At 42.7% G+C, this 27937-nt stretch overlaps 1 protein-coding gene across 1 annotated transcript; it reads right to left on the minus strand.

Annotated features, from left to right (window-relative positions):
* Positions 1-877: 877 nt before the first annotated feature.
* Positions 878-19219, minus strand: LOC120017668 (indoleamine 2,3-dioxygenase 2-like). The gene is made up of 10 exons (XM_038960584.1): positions 19051-19219; positions 17614-17709; positions 16787-16906; positions 16574-16692; positions 16361-16375; positions 16136-16235; positions 15804-15921; positions 6253-6304; positions 4980-5128; positions 878-4261 (listed from the first exon to the last, which is right to left on the minus strand). Exons 1-10 carry the CDS (start codon positions 19147-19149, stop codon positions 3888-3890), a joined length of 1242 nt encoding a protein of 413 aa, XP_038816512.1. The 5' UTR covers positions 19150-19219; the 3' UTR covers positions 878-3887.
* Between the last annotated feature and the right edge of the window lie 8718 nt (positions 19220-27937).

The raw sequence follows: 27937 nt of genomic DNA on the forward strand, positions 1-27937 counted from the left end.
AAAATATATATATATTTTCTCATGGAGGTTTAGAGTCTGCCAAGCCTTCAGTTTCTGGCTCAAACGCCAGAGAAGATCAACTTATACCCTGGCTAGAGGTTAGCAAAACAACAAGGTGAGACTGGATATATTTAGGTCATCTTGAGATGTAGCCTACAATATGAAGACGGATGTTATTTATTTACTGGGCAAATGCTTCTCTCACTTTTTATTTATGAATTCCAATGGCACACCTTTTTGGTCTCTTTCCCCAGAGACCTCTGCTTGAGTAGAAGAGGAATCACCATGTGGAAGGCCTGTTTCTCTACAAAGCTACTTTAACCGTACATCAGCCTGTCGGCAAAGCACAAACATTTGGAGACTGAGAGCATCATGGAAGAAGAAGTTATATACAGTACATTACAGTATATTAGTGAACCAACTCTACATGAACCCTTCTTGCCCCTTCTCTCTAGTCTTGAGAGAACCCAATCTCTGTCTCCCAGTCTCTCTCTCTCTCTGTCTCTCTCTATACCCTCTCACTCTCTTCACTCTCTCTCTGTCTCTCTTTCCCCCCTCTCTCTCTCTCTCTCTCTCTCTTTCTCCCCCCTCGCTCTTTCTCTTCCATCTCTCTCTCTCGCGCTCGCTCTGTCTCTCTCTCCCATTTCTCTCTCTCTCGCTCTCTTCCATCTCTCTCCCTCATTCTCTCGCTCTCTCTCTCTCTCTCTGTCTGCACACAGACATGCACTTCAGGAGTAAGTTAAGAATGATTGAGGTATCTGAGATCCTAGGCCGCTTTGTCTTTTAGAAACAGGATGTAATCCAAGTTATAGTTCTCCTCGAAGCTGTTCTAATCCATCAGTGTTCAGAAATAGAAAAATTGACTTATTTTTAACATATTAAAGTTTATTGATATGTTTTATTACTGTGTTATTCAACCTGCAGCAGACTATTTTATATCAAAAAATACCTTAAATGCTTTTCTTGAATATCAGTTGAAAAAGTAAGCATATTTTGCAACTTCTTTGTCATGTCACACGCATAAAGCTTTAACTTACGTACTGGCTAACATCGCACTAACTTATTCTCACCCACAGCAAGGAAATGTACTGTAAAGACATGATGAAATTCATCACTATTCTCTCTGCGATATGTATTTCACATTCTAACACACTTGGCTCAATTGATCCTCATCACAGACCACATGGTTATTCACATGCTATAATTCTGCAGCTCACCAATAATTTTGATTAACACTGATCAGCACCAAACGCCTTTGATTACCATCTCCTATATGATTAGGTTAGGGGTGAAATCAACTCACCACCCAGGAGAAGCAATCCATGCACTGAACTTGCAATCTTTATATTTCTAGACCAGTGATAAATAGTGACTTTGGTAGCAGAGAGATTCAGTTGATGTAGCCACTAAAACTATACACTTACTGCACCATTATTTTATGGACAATCATTTCAATCTCACATTTAAAAATGTCACACAGACATCATGTGATTCAATCACACATCTGTTCTTGTCGACTGGGTTACCAAGTCTTTCATTGTTTGGCTGTAGCATACTGAAAGACAGACACATAGCGATACCTTAAGGAAGTGCAATTCATTGATCATGTGCAATATTATGCATTTTGTACTGTTTTTACCTCACACAAAATGCATTTTCAATAAAACCAATATAATTATGAAAGGTGTGCTGAAATTATTCTGTGGTATACTATGTGAATTGCAGGGCAGCGACAATTTGATACAAAGCAATGTTGATGGAACATAAAAAGTTGGACCATCTGAGAACCAGTAGGTACATCAACATGGTACAGTACATTTCTTAATCTATGATCTCTTCCCTGTCTTGTTGAGAAAGACTTGTAGCATGACCAGGGCTCAGCTGCAGTGTAGGATTGTGTAGAGGTCTGCCCAGTCACTCTCAGAACTCTTTCGCCCTCTCTTTCTCTAAATGTGATTGGCTCACTCTCTGGCAGGGACACTACTGGCGTGCCCTGAGGTTTGACAGTTTCCAGCCTGCCACCTGCTGCCAAGATACTGTCTGCTTGGACACCTGAATTCAAGGGTGTAATTTCCCTCTCTCTACCTCCCTCCCTATATTGCTTCATCCCTCACTTCCGGCTTGTGGAGCTAGGTCCCCGAGCTACAGTGAAACCACGGTTACTATGGTGAAACAGGTTGGATAATTGACGCTCAGTGGCTCAGCTCCCTAAGGAGCTCAGTGGCTCAGGTCCCTAAGGATATTTATAGTGTATGAGTTTAACTGTGCTTTTGTATGTGTCAACTTTCCAGGAAAAATTTGATGGAATAGAAAATCTCCCTTTATAGAACAATGTAAGAGCCTTCTCATTATCCACATCCCCATGGTGATTAAAGCCAGGCGATGATGGCATTTCTGCCCATACTTACTCTATCCATTATTGGGATATCTAGTCATAAAAGCTACTTGATAAGGGAGCCCTCTCAAACTGCATACTGATATTTCAAGTTGAAATGTGAGGCAATGCTGAGGCATGTAGCCTACTGCAGTTTACCACATCAGTGAAGGATTTGCTATGGCATCAGCCAGGTCCTTTCATGTTAAGTGTCCTGTGCACATCACAGGACCATCCACTTTCAATCCCTTTTACCAACCCGACCCAGTACTGTGGCCACTACTACAGACAGATAACCATAAAAGACATCAGTGAACAACCATCATTTTTTGGGGCCATTTGAGACCCCATACAAAAGCATGGCTGGTAAGTCCATGTGGTTTATCTACTGTAAGCCAGCCAACATCACACTTCATGACTGAGGGTTCCTACTCAAGCATAGAATCCTTTAAACCATGAATCCAATAACTGCTGGCAGGTTTAAGATGTACTTTGGGTAGAGTTGGAGTTCCACAATGAAGGTTACAAGGCAAAGGGTTTTACAATTCAATACCTATCACAGAAACCACCACTATCACCAAAGCATCAATGTTTTAAGATTTCTATATACCGTATACAGATGTAGGATCTTCATTTGATCACTATTTTTGTTGTTGAGAATTTTTATGCACAGCAGGAAATGCAAAATTGAAAGAATTCTAAAGTTTGTAATTTTCACTTTAAATGTCAGACATGATTCACCCTAAAGAAAAATGTATGAACTTCATCCAAAATGTATTCCACATAATGATTCACATTTCCTGTTGTTTGCAGGATTATTTTCCTGCTGAAGGAAACTGGCTCAAATGAAGATCCTACATCTGTATTTGTCTTGTATGCTAGTATGGCGATTGGGTTGTACATTTTCCACAACCATAAAGTTGTGTTGTTAGGTCATAAACAGCTGGTATATAAAGCATTTAGCTGTGATGGCTTAGTTGATAGCTCTACATCACGTGTCAAGCTCATTCTGCGGAGGGACGAGTGTCTGCGGGTTTTCGCTACTCCCTTGTACTTGATTGATGAATTAAGGTCACTAATTAGTAAGGAACTCCCCTCACCTGGTTGTCTAGGTCTTAATTGAAAGAAGAAAAAAAACTGCAGTTACTCGGCCCTCCATGGAATGAGTTTGACAGCCCTGCTCTACATCATTCGCTTGGTTATTCCTAGTCAAATAGATCATCAAACTAAAACGCACTAGGCAGTGTTGGAAGTGGGCCGGCCCTCGCCAGAACCCAATTTTCAACTAGTTTGAGTAATATTTACAATAATTATGTAGTGTTTGCCACAAGAAACACAAATATAATAGTCAAGCATAATGATATATACTGTATATACAACCAATAAAATTATGAAAGGTGTGCTGAAATTATTCTATGGTATACTATGTGAATTGCAGAGCAGCGACAGTTTGATACAACAGCATGTTGATGGAACATATGCTGTATAAGTAACCAAACGATAGTGATCTATATCAGCGTTGACTCTGTGATGTGAGTCGTGTCTGTGAGATCAGTGCTCTCTGAGTGGCATCACGGATGCTCTTCAGGAAGGGCAGTGGGCTGGAGCCTCCGGTACCGGTTTCATCCAACGCTGAGCCGACCCCGTTGAGTGGACAGCGCATGGCACGGGCCCGGTGACCAGGTACAGTGATGTATCGGGTCACGGCGGAGAGGTGATAACTCCGCAGGTTCACCAGGGCAGACACACAGGAGTCATAATTGATGCAGAGAGAGGGGCTTGAGCAGGAGAGGATAAAGTCACGTAGAGGGGGACAGCCAGACAGAGTCTCTATCAGCTGGCGGTGGGAGGGGAGCATGTACTCCCGCATGCGCTTCAGGAAAGATGCTGTACATGGAGAGATGGAGAGGAGGAACAATTGAGGAAAAATGAGGAGAGGGGAAAGGTGAGATCAGAGGGGAGATACGCTTTGATTAGAACCTGCCTTGGAATATCTAATAAAAGGGAAGAGAGACTGCAGATTCTTTCAAACAACACTATCATAAGATTTGCAAAAATGGAGAATCAACTACCCACTCAACAGTGCATAGTTGAAAAGCTCAACGAATAGTGCCGGATCAATGCTTTTATAGAGAAAATACATACAACTCATTTCTGTATACGTGGCAGTCAGCAGATAGTGTGTAAAAGGTAATTTGTTGTCTATGTAAACTTAAGATAGCACAAGGTTGATAGCCCGAGGGCTCAACCGTCTAACTGCGTTCACATCAACAAACACTATAATGTACTCCTTTCTGCAAGGTTCCATACATGTGACTTTCTGTAGATAGTAAACCTACAGGATTTCACATGCTGCAGTTGCACCCAAATATCTCTTAGCTGTAAGCCCAGTCTTATGACTAAGTCACACCAAGACAAGTTTGTATCAGGTTAGGAAAAACACTAGCATATAACAAGAGACTATTCTTTAATTAAGCAATAAAACATGGGATAGCATGACTAATTATGTAATTTTCCACGACAAACCCAAATTGAAATATCACTGGAAATTCGCTTGGAATTTTATTCAGAAACAGAGCCTTATGGGGTCAGAATGGGGTCATACCTGCATGGTCGTCATGACAGATGCCCAGTAGCGCATCAAAGCACTGAATGGAGGAACTCTGGGCGGCACTTCCTCCTGACAGCATCATCGGCTCCTCAACCACACCCTCATACAGCAGCCCTCCTGGAAGCATGGGGTTATCCCTCCATCTACGAAAGCACAATACAGAGTTATGCATGAAACTATTACAGCACAGAATGGGGTACATAATGTAGGGATAATGTATAAAATCCGTTTTAATTTTTTGCCAAATTCTGTTTTCTCCATTGTGTTTTTCCACGTTTCAGAATTTTTCAAATTGTATGTTATAAGTCCTCAAAAATGCATAAACCACATCAGGAGACACTTTTGAGGTCTGGGAAAAATAATTTTTGGGTGTAGAATATACATTGAGTGTACAAAACATTAGGAAAACCTGCTCTTTCCATGACATAGACTGACCAGGTGAATCCAGGTGAAAGCTATGATCCTTTATTGATGTCACCTTAAATACACGTCATTCAAAGCCTTGAGACAATTGAGACATGGATTGTGTATGTGTCCCATTCAGAGGGTGAATGGACAAGACAAAATATGTAACTGCCTTTGAACGGGGTATGGTAGTAGGTGCCAGGCGCACCGTTTTGAGTGTATCAAGAACTGCAACGTTGCTAGGTTTTTTACGCTCAACAGTTTCCCGTGTGTATCAAGAATGGTCCACCACCCAAAGGACATCCAGCCAACTTGACACAACTGTGGGAAACATTGGAGTAAACATGGGCCAGCATCCCTGTGGAACGTTTTTGTCACATTGTAGTCCATGCTCTGACGAATTGAGGCTGTTCTTAGGTGTTCCTAATGTTTTGTATGCTCAGCATAGATGCCCTTTCATTCAAGTGTGCACCAACAAGAGACTTGTTTGAATAGCAGTGTTTCTGTAGCACACATGTGATTTCCGAGTTTGCTAAACAAATCGCCACTGGATTACAGCAAATAATGATATCATTCTGTACTTAACATTTAATTGAAAAGGCATTTTGGAAAGCCTTTCCATCTACCAGAAGATGGTTAGCATTATCATCTTTGCTAACTGCTAAACAAAGTGCTACAAACGTGCACACAGACAGGGGCATTCCCACATTGCCTCTTCAGAAAGTTGAAAATATAAATCACTGATGCGTTTTGTTAATGTCTTATGATTAACTTGGGCAAATTAATCAAATTTATAATAAGTTGAATACATTTAGTTGATAATTAAATGGATTTGACATGTATTCATTGCCTCATACATTACCCTGAGAAGAAGATTCTCAGAGTTCCATGGAATGCAGTGGGGTCCACGTGCCCTGAAAACAGAAATATTTCAATATTCCAATAATTTGCACTTGTGTTTATATATATATATATATATATATATATATATATATATATATATATATATATATATATATATATATATATATATATATATTGTGACAGGTGTCAGGGGGAGTGGTGATTGAAGGGAGATATCTTGCTGGCTCCACCCTGAAGCCTTATATGGACTTCCTACCCCAGGAAGCCTGTGGGTCATTAAGCCATGGAGTGCTTGGGGATAAAAGAGGAAGCGGGCTGCACAAACAGAGAGAGGACTGAAAGGAAAATGTGTGTTGTGGAGAGTGTGAGAAGAGAGAATTATCTGTGTGATTACCCGTTGTGACCTGGACTGTCTGATTACCCCCACTGTGTACCGAACCGGTGTGGCTGAGGACCCGAGTTTTAGGATTACCCTTGGAGAATGAAACGGACAACGAGAACAGATTGTGGACTGTGAACTGGTTGCTGAATTCCCCCTTTTCCCACAGTGTGAAAATGTCCCTTATAAACACCCCATGTGTATTCTAGTTGTGCTTTGTGTGCGTGTTTGGTTATTGAACTTGGTGATGTGGAAACCCCACCCCCTTGAGCCTGCTACATGTGGTGGAGAATGCGGGCAAAGCAAACCATGAACTAAAATGGCGGCGGAAGAAATGGCAGCAGTTTTACGGGTGCCCAACCAATTGTGCTGTTATATGGTTTTTTTTCGCATTATTTGTAACTTATTTTGTACATAATATTTCTGCAACTGTATCGTACTGCAAAAAAGAGCTTCTGGATATCAGGACAACGATGGTTCACCTCGGATTAGAAAAAGATTTTTTCTACAACAAGACGACGCACAAGACATTCTCCAAACACCCCACAGGACCGACATCCCCGTTATTTGCAAGAGGAAGCGACGCAGGTACAAAGGAAAAAGAGCCGGATGCCTGGTCAGGACCCGGAGAAGGCGACTTGGAAAGCTGCCATTACCGTCAATACTACTCGCCAATCATTGGACAATAAAATAGATGAGGTACAATCACGAATATCCTACCAATGGGACATCAAAAACTGTAATATCCTATGTTTCACGGAATCGTGGCTGAATGACGACATGGATATTCAGCTAGCGGGATATACGCTGCACCGGCAAGATAGAACAGCACACTCTGGTAAGACAAGGGGGGGCGGTCTGTGCATATTTGTAAACAACAGCTGGTGCATGAAATCTAAGTCTCTAGATTTTGCTCGCCTGAAGTAGAGTATATTGTGATAAATTGCAGGCTACACTACTTGCCTCCCTCGCCCTCCATTTGGTAAATCCAACCACAACTCTATCCTCCTGATTCCTGCTTACAAGCAAAAATTAAAGCAGGAAGCACCAGTGACTCAGTCTATAAAAAAGTGGTCAAATGAAGCAAATGCTAAACTACAGGACTGTTTTGCTATCACAGACTGGAACATGTTCCGGGATTCTTCCGATGGCATTGAGGAGTACACCACATCAGTCACTGGCTTTATCAATAAGTGCATCGAGGACGTCGTCCCCACAGTGATTGTACGTACATACCCCAACCAGAAGCCATGGATTACAGGCAACATTCGCACTGAGCTAAAGGGTAGAGCTGCCGCTTTCAAGGTGCGGGACTCTAACCCCGAAGCTTACAAGAAATCCCACTATGCCCTGCGACAAACCATCAAACAGGCAAAGCTTCAATACAGGGCTAAGATTGAATCATACTACACTGGTTCCGATGCTCGTCTTATGTGGCAGGGCTTGCAAACTATTAGAGACTACATAGGGAAGCACAGCTGCGAGCTGCCCAGTGACACGAGCCTACCAGACGAGCTAAATCACTTCTTTGCTCGCTTCGAGGCAAGCAACACTGAGGCATGCATGAGAGCATCAGCTGTTCTGGACGACTGTGTGATCACGATCTCCGTAGCCAACGTGAGTAAGACCTTTAAACAGGTCAACATACACAAGGCTGCGGGGCCAGACAGATTACCAGGACATGTGCTCCGGGCATGTGCTGACCAACTGGCAGGTGTCTTCACTGACATTTTCAACATGTCCCTGATTGAGTCTGTACATGTTTCAAGCAGACCACCATAGTCACTGTGCCCAAGAACACAAAGGCAACCTGCCTAAATGAATACAGACCCGTAGCACTCACATCTGTAGCCATGAAGTGCTTTGAAAGGTTGGTAATGGCTCACATCAACACCATTATCCCAGAAACCCTAGACCCACTCCAATTTGCATACCGCCCAAACAGATCCACAGATGATGCAATCTCTATTGCACTCCACACTGCCCTTTCACACCTGGACAAAAGGAACACTTATGTGAGGATGCTATTCGTTGACTACAGCTCAGCGTTCAACAGCATAGTACCCTCAAAGCTCATCACTAAGCTAAGAATCCTGGGACTAAACACCTCCCTCTGCAACTGGATCCTGTATTTCCTGATGGGCCGCCCCGAGGTGGTGAGGGTAGGTAGCAACACATCTGCAACGCTGATCCTCAACACTGGAGCTCCACAGGGGTGCGTGCTCAGTCCCCTCCTGTACTCCCTGTTCACCCACGACTGCATGGCCAGGCACGATTCCAACACCATCATTAAGTTTGCAGACGACACAACAGTGCCTGATCACAGACAACGACAAGACAGCCTATAGGGAGGAGGTCAGAGACCTGGCCATGTGGTGCCAGAATAACAACCTATCCCTCAACATAACCAAGACTTAGGAGATGATTGTGGACTACAGGAAAAGGAGTACAGAGCACGCCCCCATTCTCATCAACGGGGCTGTAGTGGAGCAGCTTGAGAGCTTCAAGTTCCTTGGTGTCCACATCAACAACAAACTAGAATGGTCCAAAAACACCAAGACAGTCGTGAAGAGGGCACGACAAAGCCTATTCCCCCTCAGGGAACTAAAAGGATTTGGCATGGGTCCTGAGATCCTCAAAAGGTTCTACAGCTGCAACATCGAGAGCATCCTGACTGGTTGCATCACTGCCTGGTATGGCAATTGCTCGGCCTCTGACCGCAAGGCACTACAGAGGTTAGTGCTTCCGGCCCAGTACATCATTGGGGCAAAGCTGCCTGCCATCCAGGACCTCTACACCAGGCGGTGACAGAGGAAGGCCCTAAAAATTGTCAAAGACCCCAGCCACCCCAGTCATAGACTGTTCTCTCTACTATCGCATGGCAAGCGGTACCGGAGTGCCAAGTCTAGGACAAAAAGGCTTCTCAACAGTTTTTACCCCCAAGCCATAAGACTCCTGAACAGGTAATCAAATGGCTACCTGGACAATTAGCACCCTTCGCTTCTCTAATGATTTTAGAAAGGTAAATTAAATCTCAAAGTTCAACGCCTACCCCATTCCCGAATTGATGAACTAATCGAACGGCTAGGGACCGCCCGATTTATCAGCACACTCGACCTGACGAAGAGTTATTGGCAGGTGCCCTTAGTTCCCGAGGTGCAGGTGAAAACTGCTTTCACCACCCCTGACGGACTGTTCCACTACAAGAAGTTGCCCTTTGGGTTGCACAGGGCCCCAGCCACCTTCCAAAGGTTGATGGACCCGGATTCTCCGTCCCCATCGTGAGTACGCAGCGAGTGGGAGACACATCTAAACCAGGTGAGCATGGTATTGCAGGCCTTACGGGGGCAGGGCTAACAGCTAATCCAAGGAAATGTCGGCTCGGCCTGCGGGAGGCTGAGTACCTGGGGGTACACGATCGGGAGGGGATGTGTCAAACCCTAGGTGAAGAAAGTGGAGGCGATTCGGGACTGGCCCCACCCGCTCACCAAGATGCAGGTACGCACTTTTGTGGGATTGACTAGTTACTACCGGAGAATTATTTCCCACTTTGCCTCCCTAGCCAGCCCCCTGACAGATCTGACCAGGAGCCGTCAAGTGACGTAGACCGAGGAGATGGAGAAAGCCTCCCAGGACCAAAAGGGAGCACTGTGTTCTGGACCAATGCTGGTGATCCCGGACTTCTCCAAACCACTGGTGGTACAGACCGATGCGTCTGAAACAGGGGTGGGTGCCGTCCTATCACAGCTACAAGAAGGTGAGGAACACTCAGTCGTGTACATTAGCCGGAAGCTGTTGCCGCGGGAATAAATATATTCCACTGTGGAGAAAGAATGTCTAGCGATCCAGTGCGCACTGGAGATACTGAAATATTAGTTATTTGGACGGCACTTCACCCTAGTAACGGACCATGCACCACTGGTTTGGATGTCACGGAATAAGGACAGTAATGCCCGGGTCACCCGCTGGTTCCTATCCTTACAGCCCTTTGCTTTCTCTGTCGTCCACAGTTCAGGTGCAGCCCATGGAAATGCCGATGCCCTCTCCAGGAGGGATGCTCTAGGGAGCTGGACCCCCCCTCATGGGGGGGGGGTGGTGTCGTACATGTCAGGGAGAGGTGAGGGGAGTGGTGATTGAAGGGAGATATCTTGCAGCCCGCTGGCTCCACCCCTGATCCTTATATGGACATCCTGCGCCAACGAGGCAAGCCTGTGGGTCATTAAGCCATGGAGTACTTGGGGATAAAAGAGAAAGCGGGCTGCACAACCAGGGAGATGACTGAGAGGGTAACGTGTGTTATGGAGAGTGTGAGAAGAGAGAATTATCTGTGTGATTACCCGTTGTGACCTGGACTGTCTGATTACCCCCACTGTGTACCGAACCGGTGTGGCTGAGGACCCGAGTTTTAGGATTACCCCTGGAGAATGGAACGGACAACGAGAACGGATTGTGGACTGTGAACTGGTTGCTGAATTCCCCCCTTTCCCACAGTGTGCAAATCTCCCAAAAAATACCCCATGTGTATTCTAGTTGTGCTTAGTGCGCGTGTTTGGTTCCAGTGGGTCAGACGTTTACATAAACTAAGTTGACATTGCCTTTAAACAACTTGAAAAATTCCAGAAAATTATGTCATGGCTTTAGAAGCTTCTAATAGGCTAATTGACATAATTTTAGTTAATTGGAGGTGTACCTGTGGATGTATTTCAAGGCCTACCTTCAAACTCAGTGCATCTTTGCTTGATATAATGGGAAAATTAAAAGAAATCAGCCAAGATCTCAGAAAAAAATTGTAGACCTCCACAAGTCTGGTTCATCCTTGGGAGCAATTTCCAAACGCCTGAAGTTACCACATTCATCTGTACAAACAATAGTACGCAAGTATAAACACCATGGGACCACGCAGCCGTCATACCGCTCAGGAAGGAGACGCGTTCTGTCTCCTAGAGATGAACGTACTTTGGTGCGAAAAGTGAAAATCAATTCCAGAACAACAGCAAAGGACCTTGTGAAGATACAGGAGGAAACAGGTAGAAAAGTATCTATATCCACAGTAAAACGAGTCCTATATCGACATAACCTGAAAGGCCCCCCATGCAAGGAAGAAGACACAGACTACGGTTTACAACTGCACATGGGGACAAAGAATGTACTTTTTAGAGAAATGTCCTCTGGTCTGATGAAACAAAAATAGAACTGTTTGGCCATAATGACCATCGTTATGTTTGGAGGAAAAAGGGGGAGGGTTGCAAGCCAAAAAAACACCATCCCAACCGTGAAGCACGGGGATGGCAGCATCATGTTGTGGCGGTGCTTTGCTGCAGGAGGGACTGGTGCACTTCACAAAATAGATGGCATCATGAGGACGGAAAATTATTTGGACATATTGAAGCAACATCTCAAGACATCAGTCAGGAAGTTAAAGCGTGGTTGCAAATGGTTCTTCCAAATGGACAATGACCCCAAGCATACTTCCAAAGTTGTGGCAAAATGGCTTTAAGACAACAAAGTCAAGGTATTGGAGTGGCCATCACAAAGCTCTGACCTCAATCCTACAGAAAATTTGTGGGCATAACTGAAAAAGCGTGTGCGAGCAAGGAGGCCTGCAAACCTGATTCAGTTACACCAGTTCTGTCAGGAGGAATGGGCCAAAATTCATCCAACTTATTGTGGGAAGCTTGTGGAAAGCTACTCGAAATGTTTGACCCAAGTTAAACAATTTAATGGCAATGCTTCCAGATACTAATTGAGTATATGTAAACTTCTGACTCACTGGGAATGTGATGAAAGAAATAAAAGCTGAAATAAATAAATCTCTCTATTATTATTCTGACATTTCACATTCTTAAAATAAAGTGTTGATCCTAACTGACCGAAGACAGAGCATTTTTAATCGGATTAAATGTAAGGAATTGTGAAAAACTGAGTTTTAAACTCAGGCTAGGGGGCACTATTTTAAGGCTAGGGGGCACTATTTTCACGTCCGGATGAAAAGTGTGCCAAAATTAAACGGCCTGCTACTCAGGCCCAGAAGCTAGGATATGCATATACTTGGATAGAAAACACTCTAAAATTTCTAAAACTGTTAAAACTATGTCTGTGATTATAACAGAACTTATTTGGCAGGCGAAACCCCGATGACAAACCATGCAGGAAAAAAAATGTTTGAGGTCACTCTCTTTTCAATGGGTTTCTATGTGGATCTAGATTTCTAAGGCACTTGCTTGCAGTTCCTATCGCTTCCACTAGATGTCAACAATCTTTAGAAGTTGGTTGATGTTTTTCCTTTGAGAAATGAAGAAGTAGGGCTGTTCAAAATGAGGGTCGAGTCTAGTGTTGTGGTTGGGGCGCACTACCTGAAAGCTTGCTCCACTTTGTTTTCGTCCGGTATTGAACACAGTTTAAATTTTATCAATTATTTACGTTGAAAAAATACCTAAATTTGGATTAGGAAAGTTGTTTGAAATGTTTGGATCAAGTTTACAGGTAACTATATTAGATACTTTGTAGTCATGTTGCACGAGTTGGAACCGGTGTTTTTCTGGATCAAACGCACCAAATAAATTTACATTTTGGAGATATAACAACAGAATTTATCAAACAAAATGACCATTTGTAATGTTTAACTTCTCTGGGTTATGTGGGATGGTAGCGTCCCACTTGGCCAAAAGCCAGAAAAAATGTAGCGCGCCAAATTCAAATGTATTACTATAATAATCAATCTTTCATGAAATCACACGTGAAAGACACCAAATTAAAGCTACACATGTTGTGAATCCAGTCTGATTTCAAAAAGGATTTACAGGGAAAGCACACCAAACAATTATGTTAGCTCAGTACATAGCCACAGAAAAACACAGCCATTTTCCCAGCAAAAGATAGTAGTCACAAAAAGCAGAAATAGAGATCAAATTAATCACGAACCTTTGATGATCTTCATCAGATGACACTCATAGGACATCATGTTACACAATACCTTTATGTTTTGTTCGATAATGTGCATATTTATATCCACAAATCTCGGTTTACATTGGCGCCATGTTCAGAAATGCCTCCAAAATATCCGGAGAAATTGCAGAGAGCCACGTCAAATAACAGAAATACTCATCATAAACTTTGATGAAAGATACATGTTTTACATAGAATTAAAGATACACTTGTTCTTAATGCAACCGCTGTGTCAGATTTCCAAAAAACTTTAGGTAAAAAGCACACCATGCAATAATCTGAGACGGCGCTCAGATTTAACAACATTTCTCCGCCATGTTGGAGTCAACAGAAATACGAAATTACATCATAAATATTCCCTTACCTTTGATCATCTTCATCAGAATGCACTCCAAGGAATCCTAGTTCCACAATAAATCGTTATTTTGTTCGATAATGTCCATTACTTATGTCCAAGTAGCTACTTTTGCTAGCATGTGTAGTACACGTGTCCAAACGCTCGCGCAGATGCAGTTAAACGTCGGACAAAAACTTCAAAAAGTTATATTACAAGTCGAATAAACTGGTCAAAGTAAGTAGAGAATCAATCTTCAGGATGTTGTTATCATATATATCCAATAATGTTCCAACCGGAGCATTCCTTCATGTCTGTAGAAGTTATGGAACGCAAGGCGATATCATGAGGAAAGCGCATGACCAGGAACTGGCAATCTGCCAGACCACTGACTCATTCCCCTCTCATCCGGCCCCACAACACAGTATAAACTTCATTCAACGCTCTACCGACTGTTGACATCTAGTGAAGTTTTAGAAACTTCAGAGTGTTTTCTATCCAATAGTAATAATAATATGCATATATTAGCATCTGGGACAGAGTAGGAGGCGGTTCACTATGGACACGCAATTCACCCAAAAGTGAAAATGCTGCCCCCTATATCAAAGAAGTTAACTTCTTGTGGGCAGGGGCCAGCATTTTCACTTTCGGAAGAATTGCATGCAAAAATTCAACTGCCTGCTACTCATCCCCAGAATATGAGATATGCATATTATTAGTATATTTGGATGGAAAACACTCTGAAGTTTCTAAAACTGTTTGAATCATATCTGTGAGAATAACAGAACTTATGTAGCAGGCAAAACCCTGAGGACAAACCATTCAGAATTTGTATTTTTTTGATGTCACTGTCTTTTCAATGAGGTTTTTTAGAGACACCAGATTTCTAATTGACTTGCTTGCAGTTCCTACCGCTTCCACTGGATGTCTCCGGTCCTTGGAAATTGGTTGAGGTTATTCCTTTGTGTACTGAAGAAGTAGGACTATCGTAAATGAGGGTCACATGAAGTAAATTTTTTGAGAGAGCCACGTTACGAAAAAAGTTGCGTCAGTTTGTTTTCTTTTGTATTGGACACAGATCATCCCGTCTTCAAATTGATCGATTATTAACGTTTAAAAATACCTAACGTTGTATTACAAAATTAGTTTGAAATGTTTTGGTAAAGTTTACATGTAACTTTTGATAAATTGACATTTTGGATATATATTGACGGAATTAATCGAACAAAAGGACCATTTGTGATGTTTATGGGACATATTGGAGTGCCAACAAAAGAATTTCGTCAAAGGTAAGGCATGATTTATATTTTATTTCTGCGTTTTGTGTCGTGCTTGCAGTGTTGAAATATGCTACTCTCTCTTTGTTGACATTGTGCTGTCATCAGATAATAGCATCTTATGCTTTCGCCGAAAAGCCCTTTTGAAATCTGACATGTTGGCTGGATTCACAACGAGTGTAGCTTTAATTTGGTACATGTGTGATTTAATGAAAGTTTGATTTTTATATCATGTTATTTGAATATGCCGCGCTGTATTTTCCCTGGCTATTGGCCGGTGGGACGTTTGCGATAATAGCATGGTTTGTTTTCGCCGTAAAGCCTTTTTGAAATCTGACACTGTGGCTGGATTAACAAGAAGTTCATCTTTAAACCGATTTATAACACTTGTATGATTCATTAATTATTATTATGAGTATTTCTGTTTTTGAATTTGGCGCACTGCTATTTCACTGGGTGTTGTAAAATCAATCCCGTTAACGGGATTGGTGCGCGGAGGGTTCACTAAGAGGTTAAATGTATTTGGCTAAGGTGTATGTAAACTTACAACTTCAACTGTATACTACCTGGGTATGGATATGATTCACTGTGGATAAGGTAAGGATGCAACTTACTGTGCATGAGCTCAAATATTTCCTTCATCTTCCTCAGAGACTGGCCCACTTTGTAGAGGCCCTTCTGTATGCTGATGATGTCACAGGTTACCACAGCATTCATCACTGAAAACGCCCCCTAGACGTAGTTCAGGACAATTAGTACTCATAATCAAAAGACCCTTAGTGGTCATAGCGAAAGAGAGAACATTAAAGAGAGAAAGAGATTACAAAAACAGAGAGAGAGGGAGAAACTGGGTTATGAGAGACAGAGAGATGCAAAGTGTGTGAGAGATACAGTACATAGATAGAGACAGAGACAAAGAAAGACAGAGACACACATAGAGACTTACCTGTATCCCTGAGCTAGCAGCCCTCTCCACCAAAAGAGAGACCAGGAAGAACCCTTTACAGCTTTCTCCCCCAGGGAAAGAGAACAGTGTTTCCAAGTTCCTATATTAAAATGCACATGAATATCACATGGAAACCACAACAATATCAAATAGAAACCAAACGGAACCGAAAACAGGAATTTACAGGAGACGTAATTCTCATGACAGTGTTTCTGTCAAACTCACCCAATTTCCATGTCCCTGAAATAACAAGTGTGAGAAAGAATGTCAATACATTGCATGTGTTTCCTAAACAGTACATATTCCCGTCGTGTTAGTAGAAGAAATGGTAGTAGACATAGGTGTAGTGGCATTTTGGTACGGGTTGGAAAGAAAGTGGTCAAGGGGGTAGAGGTTATATTGACAGACCAGGGTGTAAGGGTCAAAGGCCCAGCTCACCCTGTAGGGTCCTTTAGTCTCCAGTTGACCAGAACAGAGTCTGCATAGGTCAGGATGGGAGGCAGGCCGAGTCTCTTGGAGATCAGCCAGTAGGGCAGAGCCAGGGATTTGGGGAGAGTCTAATAAACACAAACAATAAACATGCCAACAATCAATGGGACAGATTCCAGTGTTCATGTCCGAGGTTAAAGGTCACTCTGAGCTGGTTTTTACCTGGGCCGGCAGGTGTTGCCCCTCCTGCCAGACATACCCCATGGTGATGAAGCCCAGGGCCAGGTGAGCCAGCCTCAGTTCCCGATGGCCCTTTAGGTGATGGGAACTCAGCACGGGCATCTGTTTACAACAATGGCAACAATGAGTCTGTTAGTATGGAGTCTATCAGCAACACTGGTACAATCACACACGCAGCGGTGTAAAATACTTAAGTATAAATACTTTTAAGTACTACTTAAGTAGTTTTTTGGGGAATCTGTACTTTACTTTGCTATTTATATTTTTGACAACTTTTACTTTTACTCCACTACATTCCTAAAGAAAATAATGTACTTTTTACTCCTTACATTTTCCCTTACACCCAAAAGTACTCATTACATTTTGAATGCTTAGTAGGACAAGAAGATTGTCTAATTCACGCACTTATCAAGAGAACATCCCATATCATCCCTACTGCTTCTAATCTGGCAGACTCACTAAACAAATGCTTCGCTTGTGAATTTTGTCTGAGTGTTGAACTGCCCATGGCTATCCGTAAATTTAAAAAAACTTGTCTGGTTTGCTTAATATAATAAATGTTAAATGATTTATACTTTTACTTTTGATACTTGAGTACATTTAAAACCAAATACTTCTAGACTTTAGTCATTTTCTTTTAAAGTATCTTTACTTTTACTCAAGTATGAAAATTGGGTACTTTTTCCACCACTACACACACGTCAGCACGGACATCACAAGCCCAGACACATGCAAAATTACATCAGTACTGAAGCCTAAATCAAGTGTATTTGATTGTTGACTGAGATACAGTACATGTGGTTTCTCACCTCATTGACCAGGTCTCGCAGCTGATGTGTTTGGATGAGGGGTGTGAGGTTGCTGGCCAAGCCCATCCATACCCGGTAGTAATCTGGAAGGTCTGTCTGAAATGGGCAAAGGTCATATAGCTAGATATGACAGTACACTGTTTTATCTGTGCACTATACGCAAAAGAAGAAAATTGTTGGTTCTAGAAGTTCAAGCAAAAAATATGTTTCTGTCTGAAATCGGAACGTACTGTAAGTTAATGAGATGTGATGGGATAAAATAATGCACTAAAGTAGAGAGTAGAACTGTATTTAGTCCCTCAAGTCTCATTGATCTAGTGTTGACATTGAGCACACTGTCTCCAGTGTAAGTCAATAGAGACCAGAACAGACCAACTGTCATTGGCTCACAGCTCAGTGCACGCTGGAGGGAGAAAGATCAACAGGTATCTATATAACATCCCATTCTCTGTTCTGTACAGTATCTATTCTTATTTATCTCCAGTCTCATTGTCACGTTATGATCGCTTCACGTGGAGGTCAGCCTCTGTGAGTGATCTGTGTCTGAGCTTGTTTTGCTATACTGTATCTCTGTCCCTTTATTATTGAACACATCCCTTTTATCATTGTTTCTGCGGTCCTCAAGTGCAATAATAGAAGGTTGTGGACAATGTCATGTGACAACCAAGCAGTTCCTCAAATCTAGGCTAGGGAGTTTAGGAAGTTTGTAAATTTCCCTAAATTTACAACCTGTTGATTGTCATACTGGATTTTGGTTAGAAAGAAACTAGACATGGCAGTATGGTGTGATGGGATAAAAGCATGATCTAAAGTAGAGAGTAGAACTGTATCTAGTTCCTCAAATCTCATTGATCTAGTGTTGACACTGAGCACACTGTCTCCAGTGTAAGTCAATAGAGACCAGAACAGACCAACTGTCATTGGCTCACAGCTCAGTGCACGCTGGAGGGAGAAAGATCAATAGGTATCTATATAACATTAACCAAAGCAAACATATTTCTGAGTTTAAAACCATGGTAGCACATGGGATTAGTGGATCAAGACTTACTGGAGGAAATACTATAGGTCACTGACACAGAAGTAATTCCACACTTCTCATTGTTTCTGTTGTGAAGTCTACAGACTGATATTAAATGTGGAAGTAGGTTCTTTAATTTTGCTTTTCACATCCACAAAACAATACCAGGAAATTATTTGAATGGTGACTTAGTGAGTAGATCAAATTTGTAAAGAGCAGCGGAGTCTAGCTTGTTTTAACAGAAAACGAAACAGCATGTAAAGGAAAATTAACCAATATTGTAATAAATAAAATGCCAACAGATGAACCTGAAGACTCACCATTTATAAAGTTATCTGTTAACAGTAATTGCAGTAATTTTGAAACATTTTTATGCTCAGCTCAAAGTACATGTATAAAGTTGGAAAAAGATGCCTTACTGCTGGCTGCTCCAGGATGAATCCAAACTCCTCAGACACAAAGAAACAGTCCAGGTCAATCTGCAGTGCTGACCTGGGGAATCTCTCTCCGTCTCCCATTCTCTGTTCTGTACAGAAACAATGCTTATCTATCTCCAGTCTCGTGTACACGTTATGATCGCTTCACGTGGAGGTCAGCCTCTGTGAGTGATCTGTGTCTGAGCTTGTTTTGCTATACTGTATCTCTGTCCCTTTATTATTGAACACTTCCCTTTTATCATTGTTTCTGCAGTCATCAAGTCCAATAATATAAGGTTGTGGACAATGTCATGTGACAACCAAGCAGTTCCTCAAATCTAGGCTAGGGAGTTTAGGAAGTTTGTAAATTTCCCTGAATTTACAACCTGTCATACTGGATTTTGTTAAGAAAGAAACTAGTATTTATCATGAAGTTGTCGCGTGGTCCCGTGTGGCTCAGTTGGTAGAGCATGGCGCTTGCAACGCCAGGGTTGTGGGTTCAATTCCCACGGGGGGACCAGGGTTCAATTGCCACGGGGGGACCAGGATGAATATGTATGAACTTTCCAATTTGTAAGTCGCTCTGGATAAGAGCATCTGCTAAATTACTTAAATGTAAATGAAGTTTAACAGAAATCTGAATCATAAGCCCATGTGCCACAATTAATTTTACATTGCATTCCTGTATCACACCTATTTCAGGTGTAAAACATCCCCATAAAAAAACTAACGAACAGATACAAGCCTATGGACCCACTCCCATGTAAAGCATTATTAGGACATACAGTACAGTATATGCAGAGATGGAGAAAGGAAGGAAGAAAGGAGAGGGAGAGAGAAAGCAAGAGAAAGAGAGAGGGAGAGAGAGGAGGTTCTATTTTTGGCTGGTGTTAACCCTTTACAGACTAAAGGCGGCCCCATGCTTCCCAACCGAAACAGTTTGGTACGGTTTGTGCATATATTATGATGGGGCGGCAGGTAGCCAAGTGGTTAGAGTGTTGGGCCAGTAACCGAAAAGTTGCTGGATCAAATCCCAGAGCTGACAAGGTAAACATCTGTTGTTCTGCCCCTGAACAAGGCAGTTAACCCACTGTTCCCCGGTAGGCCATCATTGTAATTAAGAATTGGTTCTTAACTGACTTGCCTAGTTAAATATCAAAAACATATATAAAAAAAACATTGGATGGAAAATGTTACTTGGCCTTACTATTAGCCCATACAAACACATTGAAAAACAAATTCACTACATTGAACAACAGATAGTCCCCCCAAAAAGGAAGTTTCTTCTGAAGTGTTTGTCTTATATCTGAGAGATATAAGAAAGATCAGGAAACATTTGTTATTTCTTATTATTCTTGGCACTAAACAGTCTCCATAAATACTTCCAGAAATGTTTTCAACTGGTACTTGGGGACCTTCAGACGAGTCTTGTGAGGCCTGAGGGCTATTAGAGCAAATCAAACGTCATGTACATGTTCGTGAGAGTTTCACCTTTTCACAGAGTGGTCATATTAGTGTTCAGATGCTACAGACAGAAGTTGGTAGATCGACTGTACCGACTTCAGACGAGTCCCAAGACGCTTGTGGGGGGTCATAGAGCAAAACACCACTCTAGCTCTATCACCTTTCACAGCAGATGCGGAAGTGCGACATAGGAGGATTATCTCTAGTTTAAACTGACAGATTTTTATGGGAATTGTTTTAATTATGCTAATTAGAATTCAACGGGGGCGCAGACATCAACTCTAGGGTTTTTTAATAAGGCAGCGCTACGGTCAAACGTTCTTTCATTGGAAATTTCCATGTTACATCCAGCATGCTGCTATTTTTAAACAGTTATGCAAGGATTGGTAATTTACCATTTTTATCTCAGCTCCTTGGGAGGGGTGGAAATATCTGAGGTGTGGCCTTATAAACGTGATCCCAAGTGCTAATTTCAGGCAGCACTGGTAGGGATATTTAAGTGTCTAGGTCTTGTCTCCTGTCTGATACATTTGTACTCGGTCTTGACTCGGTCTCGGACAGTGAGGACTCTTCATTTCTTGCCAAGACTAGCCGAGACTAGCAGAGTAAATAACTCCTTTTATCAGCTTCCATTCAGTCAGCCCATAAAACCGCTTCGCCATGTCAAATATATACACTCCTTTCTAGATACATTAATACAGTATCTTAACAGCCATTATATATTTTATAGACATGTTTGCGCAGTGACAAACCTACAGAATAGGCCTTCATTGTGTGACAGGTTTGTGATTCTGAAAGGACAGCAACTGTAATACCAGCACACTCATTTAGGAGAGTGCACTTTTTGTAAAACAAAGGGCCAGTGGTGTAGTGGAGGCTACAGTATTTGCAGGTATAAGCCGGATACCCACAATTTTTTCAGTGGGCATTGCGTATACTCCTTAATCACGACTGATACATATAAAAGTAGTGTAGTGGAGGTATATGACTTATCAATTATGTAGTACAATAGAGAAATCATGCACAAAGTAGACTATACAATCGCAGAGTATGTGAAATATATTGACATGCGCGCCGCACACATACTCAAGTTTCAGAGGAACATCATCTGCAGGCAGCAAGAGTGTGCAGCTCTCAATTGGTTTTGGCATGGAGCAGCTCACAGAAGAAAGACATCGCTAGTCGGTAGGAAAGACGTTTCAACTTATGATATATACCAGTAAATGCTAACTAAAGCAACAATGGGTATGCAAACCAGGTATTGAAAAAGTTTAGTCCGAAGTGTTGGTTAGTAGGCTAGGCTATTTGTGATGTGCAATTGTCATCATGCCTGTTTGCATCAGGGACGTAGACATGGATTGGCCCACCCACTGGGGAGCCAATCAGCCCAATCAGATTGATGTAAGATGGCGCCGACAGATATGGCAGCTCTGCTTCTAGCTCCTAAGCAACTTTCCAGTATTTTGTTTTTTTTATGTGTTATTTCTGTCAAACTTTTGGATATCAGAGCGGTGGTAACTCACCAACATTACATCCAAGATTACGACTTTCCCGAATGGATGCTTTGTTCGTACCCCCCAGGGCAATTTAACTTATTCCAGTGGCTGCTCCATAACACCGCCGGAGGAGAAGAGTTTGGAGTGGACTTCTAGTCCGACTGAGTAGGCTTCCACACCATCCACCGCTTCCGTGTATATTATTTGTCAATGTTCAGTCTCTGGATAATAAAGTAGACAAGCTCAGGGCAAGGATCTCCTTCCAGAGAGACATCAGGGATTGTAACATACTCTGTTTCAAGGAAACATGGCTCTCTCGGCATATACTGTCGCCATCCATACAGACATTTGGGTTCTCAGTACATCGCGCAGACAGGAATAAAGAACTCTCTGCAAAGAAAAATGGCAAAATATTTCATGATTAACTACTCATGATGTGATTGTGATAACATACAGAAACTCAAGTTCTTTCCTAGAATACTTCACAATCAAATGCCGACCGTATTACCTCCCAAGAGAATAGTCACAGCCGTGAATTTTTCCCCTCAAGCTGATATTACGACGGCCCTCAAAGAACTACACTGGACTTTATGCAAACTGGGAACCACATATCCTGAGGCGACATTTATTGTAGATGGGGATTTTAACAAAGCACATTTGAGGAAAACGCTACCGAAGTTCTACCAACACATTGACTGTAGTACTAGTAAAACATTGGACCACTGCTACTCAACTTTTCGAAATTCCTGCAAGGCCCTCCCCTGCCCTCCCTTCGGCAAATCTGATCACGACTCCATTTTGCTCCTCCCTTCCTATAGGCAGAAACTGAAACAGGAAGTACCCATGCTAAGGTCTATTCAACGCTGGTCTAACCAATCGGAATCCATGCTTCAAGATTGCTTTGATCACGCAGACTGGGATATGTTCCGGGTAGTCTCTAAGAATAACATTGACAAATGCACGGATACGGTGACTGAGTTCATCAGGAAGTGTATAGGAGATGTTGTACCCACTGTGACTATTAAAACCTACCCAAACCAGAAACTGTGGATAGACGGCAGCATTCGAGCAAAACTGAAAGTGTGAACCACCGCAGTTAACCATGGCAAGGTGACTGGGAATATGGCTGAATACAAACAGTGTAGTTATTCCCTCCATAAGGCAATCAAACAGGCAAAAAGCCAACACAGAGACAAAGTGGAGTCGCAATGCAACAGCTCAGACACGAGACGTATGTGGCAGGGTCTATAGACAATCATGGACTACAAAGGGGAAACCAGCCGCATCGCGGACACTGACATCTTGCTTCCGGAAAAGCTAAACACCTTCTTTGCCCGCTTTGGGGATAACACAGTGCCACCGACGCGGCCTGCTACCAAGGATCTCAGGCTTTCCTTCTCCGTGGTCAACTTGAGTAACCCTCACAAGGCTGCCGGCCCAGACAGCATCCCTAGCCCGCATCCTCAGAGCATACGCAGATCAGCTGGCTGGAATGTTTACGGACATATTCAATCTCTCCTTATCCCAGTCTGCTGACCCCACTTGCTTCAAGATTTCCACCATTGTTCCTGTACCCAAGAAAGCAGAGGTAACTGAACTAAATGACTATCGCTCCGTAGCACTCACTTTGGTCATCATGAATTGCTTTGAGAGGCTAGTCAAGGATTATATCACCTTACTTGACACCCTTGACTCACTTCAATTTGCTTTCCGCCCCAATAGATCCACAAATGATGCCATCGCCATCGCACTGCACACTGCCCTATCCCATCTGGACAAGAGGAATACCTATGTAAGAATGTTGTTCATTGACTAGAGCTCAGCATTCAACAACATAGAACCCTCCAAGCTCATCATTAAGCTAGGGATCTGGGTCTGAAACCCGCCCTGGCCTTGAATCGGTATCTCTTAAGGTGGTCTCAAACACAGCACTGTATTTAAGACCAGCCAAAATCTGGTTTTAGCAGTAACGCGGTTGGTTATGGCACTAATTTTGACAAGGTAAACGCAGCCTATCCAGCCGTGATGCGCACAATTGCTTATTTTACGTTTCATATGTTCGGAACCCAAGCCCCCAGTAGGCTAGCCTTACCCTGCTATAATAAAGGTTTGTTCAACAGCAATGCGTTGTATATTTTCTATCCTGGAGATTTCATGATATCATTACATTTTACATGTATTTATTTTTGTTACGATATCCATGCTCAGCCATAATGTGATTTATAGTAGGCCTAGCCCCTATATCAGTGTGAATGCTATGTATATATTTCCACATTGAAGTTATGCTATTACTTATAACAATGTGGACTGCAAACAAGTTAATATATTTAAAAAAAGATGGGATAGGTCTACATTTTGTTATTTGTTTCTGTAAGCTATTTAACAAACTCGAAATCAAATCAAATTGTATTTGTCACATGCGCTGAATACAACAACCTTACAGTAAAATGCTCACTTATAAAGCCCTTAACAATGCAGTTTTAAGAAAATAAGTGTTAAAAAAGTATTTACTAAAATAAACTGAAGTAAAAAATTAATAAATAAAGAAGAAAATAGAAAAAACACTAATACTGAAGTAGAGTATATTGTGATAAATTGCAGGCCACACTACTTGCCTAGAGAGTTCTCAGGTATACTTGTTGTGGCTGTTTATTTACCACCACAATCAGATGCGGGGACTAGACCGCACTCAGTCAGCTGTATAAGGAAATAAGCAAACAGGAAACCACTCACCCAGAGGTGGCGCTCCTAGTGGCCGGAGACTTTAATGCAGGGAAACTTAAATCAGTTCTTCCAAATCTCGATCAACATGTTAAATGTGCAACCAGAGGGAAAAAAATTCTAGATTACCTGTACTCCACACACAGAGACGCATACAAAGCTCTCCCTCGCCCTCCATTTGGTAAATCCGACCACAACTCTATCCTCCTGATTCCTGCTTACAAGCAAAAATTAAAGCAGGAAGCACCAGTGACTCGGTCTATAAAAAAGTGCTCAGATGAAGCAGATGCCAAACCACAGGACTGTTTTGCTATCACAGACTGGAACATGTTCCGGGATTCTTCTGATGACATTGAGGAATACACCACATCAGTCACTGGCTTTATCAATAAGTGCATCGAGGACGTCGTCCCCACAGTGACTGTACGTACATACCCCAACCAGAAGCCATGGATTACAGGCAACATTCATACTGAGCTAAAGGGTAGAGCTGCCGCTTTCACTCTAACCCGGAAGCTTACAAGAAATCCCGCTATGCCCTGCGACAAACCATCAAACAGGCAAAGCGTCAATACAGGGCTAAGATTGAATCATACTACACCGGCTCCGACGCTCGTCGGATGTGGCAGGGCTTGCAAACTATTACAGACTACAAAGGGAAGCACAACTGCCCAGTGACACGAGCCTACCAGACGAGCTAAATCACTTCTATGCTCGCTTCGATGCAAGCAACACTGAGGCATGCATGAGAGCATCAGCTATTCCGGACGACTGTGTGATCACGCTCTCCATAGCCGACGTGAGTAAGACGTTTAAGGACCCATGCCAAATCTTTTCAGTCTCCTTAGGGGGAATAGGTGTTGTCGTGCACTCTTCACAACTGTCTTGGTGTATTTGGGTCATTATAGTTCGTTGGTGATGTGGACACCAAGGAACTTGAAGCTCTCAACCTGCTCCACTACAGCCCGTCGATGAGAATGGGGGCGTGCCCGGCCCTCCTTTTCCTGTAGTCCACGATCATCTCCTTTGTCTTGATCGCATTGAGGGAGAGGTTGTTATCCTGGCACCACACTGTCAGGTCTCTGACCTCTCCCCTATAGGCTGTATCATCGTTGCCAGTGATCAGGCCTACCACTGTTGTGTTGTCGGCAAACTTAATGATGGTGTTGGAGTTGTGTCTTGACATGCAGTCATGGGTGAACAGGCTGTACAGGAGGGGACTGAGCACGCACCCCTGAGGGGCCCCTATGTTGAGGATCAGCATGGCAGATGTGTTGTTACCTACAGTAAGGGAATTGTAATGTCTGTGCTTTTCTTTTAACTAATTTCTGTCTTCTATTCATGTGCTGTTCTAATAACCAATTTCTGTGTACATGCAAGTGACTGATTTAACGAATCCTCACTGTTAGTAGCTGCACTTTGCCAGTACGCCCAGACCTTGTTTTGAGAATGAACAAAGATATCTCCGTTTCAACGTCTCAGCTTAGAGAGAAGAAGCCTCATGAGGTATTGGTCTGTCACATGTTATGAACCAGTCTGTCACATGGATGAAACAAAATGGTAATGATTAATTAATTATACTAAATCATGCAAATATAACTTGTCTGTGTATAGCCGAATATCAAATCAAATCAAATTTTATTGGTCACATACACATGGATAGCAGATGTTAATGCAAGTGTAAGGGAATCCTTGTGCTTCTAGTTCCAGCAGTACAGTAATATCTAGCAAGTAATCTAACAATTCCCCAACAACTACCTAATACACACAAATCTAAAGGGATGGAATAAGAATATGTAGTTCCTTACATTGGTACCCCAGGTAATCTTAGGTTTCATTACATACAGTCGGGAGGAACTACTGAATATAAGAGCAACGTCAACTCACCATCGTTACAACCAGGAATATGACTTTCCCGAAGCGGATCCAGTGTTTTGCCTTCCACCCAATACAATGGATCTGATCCCAGCCGGCGACCCTAAGCGATGTCGAAAAAGGGGCAAACGAAGCGGTCTCCTGGTCAAGCTTCGGAGACGGGCACATCGCGTTCCACTCCCTAGCATACTACTCGCCAATGTCCAGTCTCTTGACAATAAGGTTGATGAAATCCAAGCACGGGTAACATTCCAGACAGACATCAGGGATTGTAACGTTCTCTGCTTCACGGAAACATGGCTCACTCAAGAGACGCTAACGGAGTCGGTGCAGCCAGCTGGTTTCTTCACGCATCGCGCCGACAGAAACAAACATCTTTCTGGTAAGAAGAGGGGCGGGGGTGTATGCCTTATGATTAACGAGACGTGGTGTGATCATAACAACATACAGGAACTCAAGTCATTCTGTTCACCTGATCTAGAATTCCTCACAATCAAATGTCGACCGCATTATCTACCAAGGGAATTCTCTTCGATTATAATCACAGCCGTATATATTCCCCCCCCAAGCAGACACATCGATGGCCCTGAACGAACTTTATCTGACTCTTTGTAAACTGGAAACCACACACCCTGAGGCTGCATTCATCGTAGCTGGGGATTTTAACAAGGCTAATCTGAAAACAAAACTCCCTAAATTCTATCAGCATATCGATTGTGCTACCAGGGCTGGTAAAACCTTGGATCATTGTTATACTAACTTCCGCGATGCATATAAGGCCCTCCCCCGCCCTCCTTTCGGAAAAGCTGACCACGACTCCATTTTGTTGCTTCCAGCCTACAAACAGAAACTAAAACAACAAGCTCCCTCGCTCAGGTCTGTTCAACGCTGGTCCGACCAATCTGATTCCACGCTTCAAGACTGCTTCGCTCACGTGGATTGGGATATGTTCCGCATTGCGTCCAACAACAATATTGACGAATACGCTGATTCGGTGAGCGAGTTCATTAGAAAGTGCATTGACGATGTCGTACCCACAGCAACGATTAAAACATTCCCAAACCAGAAACCGTGGATTGACGGCAGCATTCGCGTGAAACTGAAAACGCGAACCACTGCTTTTAACCAGGGCAAGGTGACCGGAAACATGACCGAATACAAACAGTGTAGCTATTCTCTCCGCAAGGCAATCAAACAAGCTAAGTCCCAGTACAGAGACAAAATAGAGTCGCAATTCAACAGCTCAGACACAAGAGGTATGTGGCAGGGTCTACAGTCAATCACGGATTACAAAAAGAAAACCAGCCCCGTCGCGGACCAGGATGTCTTGCTCC

The sequence above is a fragment of the Salvelinus namaycush genome, chromosome 22 (genome assembly GCF_016432855.1).
Source record: "Salvelinus namaycush isolate Seneca chromosome 22, SaNama_1.0, whole genome shotgun sequence".
NCBI lineage: Eukaryota > Metazoa > Chordata > Actinopteri > Salmoniformes > Salmonidae > Salvelinus > Salvelinus namaycush.